The sequence below is a fragment of the Aplysia californica genome, unplaced genomic scaffold (assembly GCF_000002075.1).
Source record: "Aplysia californica isolate F4 #8 unplaced genomic scaffold, AplCal3.0 scaffold00640, whole genome shotgun sequence".
Lineage (NCBI taxonomy): Eukaryota > Metazoa > Mollusca > Gastropoda > Aplysiida > Aplysiidae > Aplysia > Aplysia californica.
The window spans coordinates 155,329-161,627 of NW_004797910.1; the positions used below are offsets into that span (position 1 = coordinate 155,329).

General features: G+C 43.5%; 2 protein-coding genes across 2 annotated transcripts in view; one reads left to right on the plus strand and one right to left on the minus strand.

The window, feature by feature from the left end:
• The window catches only part of LOC101847687 (M-phase phosphoprotein 6), a 10,930-nt gene extending 7,587 nt beyond the window's left edge, over positions 1-3,343 (minus strand). Inside the window, exon 1 of the mRNA XM_005107888.3 lies at positions 3,243-3,343. The gene's annotated coding sequence lies outside the window, so the exon portion shown is untranslated. The remainder of the gene's footprint in view (positions 1-3,242) is intronic.
• Positions 3,344-3,613: 270 nt separating this feature from the next.
• The window catches only part of LOC101848070 (DNA replication complex GINS protein PSF2), a 13,611-nt gene continuing 10,925 nt past the window's right edge, over positions 3,614-6,299 (plus strand). The window contains exon 1 of the mRNA XM_005107890.3: positions 3,614-3,820. Within this exon, the coding sequence (XP_005107947.1) occupies positions 3,731-3,820 (90 nt within the window). The 5' untranslated portion in view covers positions 3,614-3,730. The remainder of the gene's footprint in view (positions 3,821-6,299) is intronic.

A 6,299-nucleotide genomic window follows, 5' to 3' on the forward strand; every position in this document is an offset into this window, starting at 1 on the left:
CCCCCCCCCCCCCCCGAATTTGACCATAATTTGATGTTTTGTAATTAGGTTTGATAGGCTATCACTCCATATCGGCATGCGCAACAAAAAGGGCCGGCTCTATACTCTATTTATCCGAACGCTCTGGAAAATAAACTTGAACTCTCTTTCTCCGAACGGTTTCCGTTCTCGAAATTAGTTGATAATTAGCGAATGGAATGGCCCCGCGGGCGCGTGCGTGTTTGTAAGGTGTGAACGGGGCGGAGCGGGGGGGGGAGGAGGCGCGAAGGGATTTCATTCTTTGGGGGTTTATATGAAGGATTTTAGTTTTTGCCTTAGCAGGCTTGCCAACTTTCGAGATACTGAATTCTGGAATTTTGATTGCTCCTGAGCGCCACGGACACACACTTCTGTGATAGGCTACTAAAAAACAGCTCAAACCAGTGGAGAAACAGAGAGAGACAGAGATGAGAATGTAACAGTACAATTAATACACATACCCCTTCATCCTCAGCATTTCTATGCCTTCGAGTAAAAAAAAAAAAAATTTTTTTTGGGGGGGGGGGGGGAAGACATCGCGCTGGCGTTTCGGGAACAACGATGGCAATTCTGGAATTTCCTGAAAAATTCAGGAAGGTTGGCAAGCCTGCCTTAGGTATGATTAAATGCAAAACAGGTTACTGCCAAGGTCGAGCTCTTGTTTTCTCGCGGTACCTTTTGAACGCATTTTCAAATGAAGTATAGTCCGGGAAAATTGCCCCAACCACAACTGAAGTATCTGAATATTCAGACATTTAAAAATCTCTAGCTCTAGAAATTAACTTTGATACAAAAAATGCTTCTTCCCAGTCCTAGCAGAATGGCATAATGAAAGATGACGTCTAAATCTCACTAATAACCCAAAAATCTCGAGAACGGAAACCGTTCGGAGAAATAGAGATCAAGTTATTTTCCAGAGTGAGTGTTCGAAAAATAGTCACTTCGATCAAAAAGTAATAATTTAGAACCAGAAGTAATTGTCGGTGGGGTCAAAACTAGTATCCCCAAACGGGACCCAGATTCTTAATTAAGTTGTACCCAACTTAAGAGATGACGGGCCCGACTAACCAGAACTCAGACGAAGCTTGCTTTTAAAGAAAAGGGGAGAACAACGAATTATAGATTATTCTTAGGCCTATGTCATAATTGTTACAGTAATCAGGACACCATCAGAGAATTCTGGGTTGTAAAAGCGAAAGTAAATCTTGAGCGTATCCATGTCAGAATTCAAAATCGATACTATGTTGGTTTTAGTTGAAGTAACGAGCGTGAGTCATCTACTAGATTCGGCATAGATGCTTTAGAAAGTAGCGTTCCAAGTTCTTGCCGATAAAAAATCCAATCGGTGCTTCCAAGCAAAACAGATTGCAGAACTTTTTATACTTTTTTTTCTAAGAATCGGACGCAACAGGCGCAACGACAAAAATCAGGATACTGGCGATCGAAATCGGGATGCTTGAGATTTGGGGAAAAAAATCGGGATATCCCTGGAATTAAATCGGGATGAGTAGCAGGTCTGTATTTAGCACTGTTGCTAATCGCAACGCAGCATTGCAAGAGGCAGGCACTTCCAAAATTTTCCATAAGTCTTCAATAAATAGCAACAAAAGGAGACGCTATTAGCTCAAAAGATAAGGTTTTCTCCCAACAAATCGACAAAAAAGTCGCCTCCCGCACTCGAGAGCTGGCCCACCCATTGGTGATTTTAGTCACCTCGCGCGCTCAGCGGAGTGAGAGAGGGAGGTGATATTTGTCGCCTGGAGCGCTCAGTGACTCAGCGATAGTAGGCCCGAAGAAACAAATAAAGAGGGTGGAAACGAAAAAAACCAGGTGAGAATAGTAGGCTGTCGTTATTCTCACCCCGGGTAAGCTATTCTCTAGACTAGTATCGGTAAGATTGTACTTTACCGGACCACCGGTCGGAACTACTTCAAAATCGCTATGGCGTCCCTGGTGGCCTAGTGGCCCGTTATTCTTCGTTTCTGAGCTCTCCTACCCACTCTCCTACTCAGTTTTGTACGTCCACACCCTTCGACCGCCAACAATCGACTGACGTCTCTTACCGGGTTTTTCAGTCATCACGACCGTGCCCTTTGACCCACGACCCTGACACCTTGAGGCTAATTGGTCAATCTAATCATGTGGTCCACTAATTTGCTCGCGACTCTGCTGGCTTGGCCTACTCCTGGTCCGGCAAAGTAAAATTACAATGGAGGGCTAGAGATGCGCATGAGAGCTCATTTGCTATAATCGCAACCCCTCAACCCTGCTCGCGACTTGACGAGTATCTACCCTGATTGTCCGCTAATGTTATTGTTTATATCATGTGTGAGTGTGTCTTTAAATTATTGTTGCCAGGGGGGCTAGCCCCTGAAACCCCCCCTCCCCCACTGTTGTTACATTGGAAGGACTTCCGTAACGAGCGACCACCCCATCAAACACAATAAAGAAGAGGCCTAGACCTAACCCTAACCCTACACCTCAATTCTGCTCTGTCTCATAGTGGTCGCTCGTTACGGAAGTCCTCCCGTTACATTGAATGAATATGTAAACACGACTTTCCGCTCATGTTATTGTTTCACATTTGTGTATTTTTTTTTTAGATTCTAATATTTCCAGGGGGGCAAGCCCCCCCTGAACCCCTCCTCCCTCCCCCACTGTTGGTATGATTCACGGTGGTCCACCAAAGCCAAAGTTAAATCCCCTGCCCACTCTCAACCACCACCTCTCGCTCACCTCGCCTCGCGCTGTGCGTGCGCGAAGAAGTCGCCCGTGGAACTACCTTTTGTCCGCACCTAGTCTAGAGTACTATGAGTGCGTAGTTAGGCTAGGCACAGTAGGCTCTCCAGGGCCCTCCATCTTCACGCCTAAAAGAATTGAATAGAACCAGAGCCAGAAGTAGATCTTTTAAAAAATCTAGATCTAGATTAGATCTATATCTAGATTCTATATCTAATATCTAGATTCTATCTCTAGATTCTAGATCTAAATTCTAAATCTAGATATTAGATCTAGATCTAGTCTAGAATCTAGATATCTAGATCTAGATTCTAGATCTAGATCTAGATTAGAAGTAATCGTCGGTGGGGTCAAATCAAGTATCCCCCAACGGGACCCAGATTCTTAAGTTGTACCCAGATATTTTTACTGTGCACCTGGCGGTTGAACCTGAAACATTCTAAGCAAAAACCGATATCACGAAAACACACATGTTGTAGGCCTACCTCTTGATTTTCTTCTTATGGGAGCTGCCATATTGAATGTTGCGGCGGAACAGAAATCTCTAATCAAAGAAACAACAAAAAGATCCCAGACAGACAGACATTCCCCAATATGCCATATAGGCGCAAATGCAAAGTAAATATTTACGGAGCGAAATATTTACCATGGCTAAGAGATGGCTAAGAGAATGTGACACATATATTCATCATAAATTCTGCATTATAAACATTCAAAAGTTACATTTTACTTCAAATCAGCAGAATAACTGAAAAACTAACCCAGAATTCTCACAGAAATAATAATTGTAACCTGCGTTAGAAGATATTAGCCGTACTGAGTAAAAGATACCTGTCCCTATCCGGAAGTCGATCACACACACACAGGCTCAATACTCTATTATTAGACCAGGTCGCGGGAGAAACAACATCATAAGCCCACTCGAAGTCGAGGAGCTTTGTTGACAAAACGTTCCAAAGCAAATTTAGCCTTTATGGATCCTGCAGAGGTTGAATTTTTGGCTGAAAGGGAACTAGTGAAAATTGTGCCAAATTTCACTCAGGACAAAATATATCTAATAAGTGTAAGTCAATAAGAACTGTTACTGTTATAAGGCTACTTATGTACAGTTGGAAATTGAACATGCGATTAAAAGTAGAAATGATGCAAACTATTTTTAGGTAAGGCGCCCATCTTGTTTGACGTCAGACCAGGATACCCCTCCGATCACGTGACTACATCTAAGTATAGACAACCGCACGGCACCAAAGATGGAAGTGTCTATGTATATATTATGCTTAATCTACACCATTTTTCGGAAGTTCTGATAGCTGATTTGATAGCGCGTCTGCGTTTGATGTCGAGCAATGACTTTTGGAGCGGTTCGATTCCGGTCCCGCACAGTTTTTCTTTTCTCTTTTCCTCCTCCCGACTGACCAACAGTTCCATAAATTATAGGCCTAATTTGTAGAGTTACTTTGACTTTGAAGTTGTTGTTTATTTTTTAAAATGTATTAGTGATTAAAAATGCAGGAGGGGGGGGGGGGGTTGGTAGATCTAAATTTAGATATCTAGATCTAGATCTAGAACTAGATATTATCTAGTCCTCCTGCGTCTTTACGGCAATTTTCGTGCGGTCTTCCATCATGTCCAGGTAGGCCTAATAGATCTAGATCTAGATCTAATCTAGAATCTAGATCTAGATTCTAGATCTAGATCTAGATCTAGGCTAGAAAATCCGAAATGTTACCGAAAACACGTCGTTCCATTTGGGTATCCCAGGAAGTGATGACATTACATTACTAAAATTAGCAGCCAATCAGAAAGATGCGTCATTTCTAAGTTTAACGGCATGTGGAAATTGAGGCTGCTCTGCTGTGGGCCGTGGGCGGCAGCGCAGCCTGGCAGTTTAAAGCGGAGTAAGTCCTCTCTCGCAGCAGAACCATGGTCAACCTGCGCTGTGCGCTGACTGAATCTCGCACTAAAATCTACATAGGAAAGAGGGTTTTATTTTGAGGTACTTGAGATTAAGAGTCAGTTGACTTATCCTAATTTTATGATTTAAATCTCATTTGGAGTGTCTGCGAACACACATGGTAACCGGGCACTTAGTTTCAGTATCTACACACACGTACATGGTAACCGGGCACCTAGTCTCAGTATCTACGTACATGGTAACTGGAATGAAAATAAATCAATATTTGTCCTTGCGGAAAAAAAGTCATACAATCATTAATTGTCGGGCTGGCCATCGTCCGTGACCGGTCAGTGAACCTGTTCGTTCGCATCACATTGTGAGTATTGGTGATCATTGGGGTCACCAATGTTCATTCAAAGTCTTTGCGCTGCGAAGTATAGGGTTCCAGAATGGAGGGATTATTGATTTATTTAACGCAGCGTTTTTTTTAAAGGTACAGTCGGGGGAGGGATGGGGTTGAAGGCAACACCGGATGACAGAAACTGAACTTGGAGTTCTGAACTACCCCGTTACCGTGTACGTAACACTGAGACTACATACATGCCCCGTTGCCTGTTACCGTGTAAGTATATATATTAAGGCTACATGCTCGGTTGCCGTGTACGTAGACACTGAGGCTAGATGCTCGGTTACCGTGTACGTAGACACTCCGTATCTCGTTACTAACATTCTATTACTGGCTCAAAGGATCATGTGGCTGGAAGACAGCAGTAAGAAGGAGCCAAGGAGTAGCAGAAGAAAGGCTGCAGAAGCCCGGAGGAGGGGTCAAAGGAGGTGAGGGAGTGGGGGCAGAAAGTGGAGATGAAAGCAGACGACAGAACATTGTTAGAGCAGGAAAAGAGGTGAAAGGAGACAATTTTAGAGCAGAAAATTTTTCCATCGCTATCCGGATTCGAACCCAGGTTCTTTGAATGAAAGCAGGGTGTCCAGCAAGGTCATAGAGGTCGTAAATGGTAGTAAATTTGCCTTGAAGGTAGTAAACATTTGGTAAACGGTCGTAAATTAGCCTGCCTACTCAGTGATGAAGCCAACAGGACTGTTCAGTGAACCCTAGCTATGGTACACGACTCCGTTTTTGCCGGTCGTGATTGTGACATTATATTCGTTCACCTTTTCTGCGTCCGAGAGTACATTTCACGTGAAAAGGCGGCTATGGCGGCAGGCAGAAGTGTATGATGACACAGAGGCTCGATCAGGAAAATCAAGATCTACTTTCTCTTTTGTTACCACCCAGAAATTTGCCGGCGATAGAAGTGATAACGCAAAATTTGTGAAATGCAGGTTGTACAGTATAAACGCTGTTTCGCCGTGCAAATAAAATTTAATCATTACTTGGACTCGTCACTTGTGTGTGTGTGTGGGGGGGTGAAAAGAAAATACAAGCGTCGTTCGATTTTATTTTAGATTGTCGGGCTTGCCATCGTGAACGGTCAGAGAACCTTCGCGCGAGGCACCACAAGATACAGCATCGGTGAGCACCGACGTTTGTTAGGGTCGCCAAAGTTCATTAAAAAGTCTGAGCGTTGCGAAGTTTTGGACTACGGAATGGTGCAGGGATTATTGATTTTTTTAGAGATACACTGGG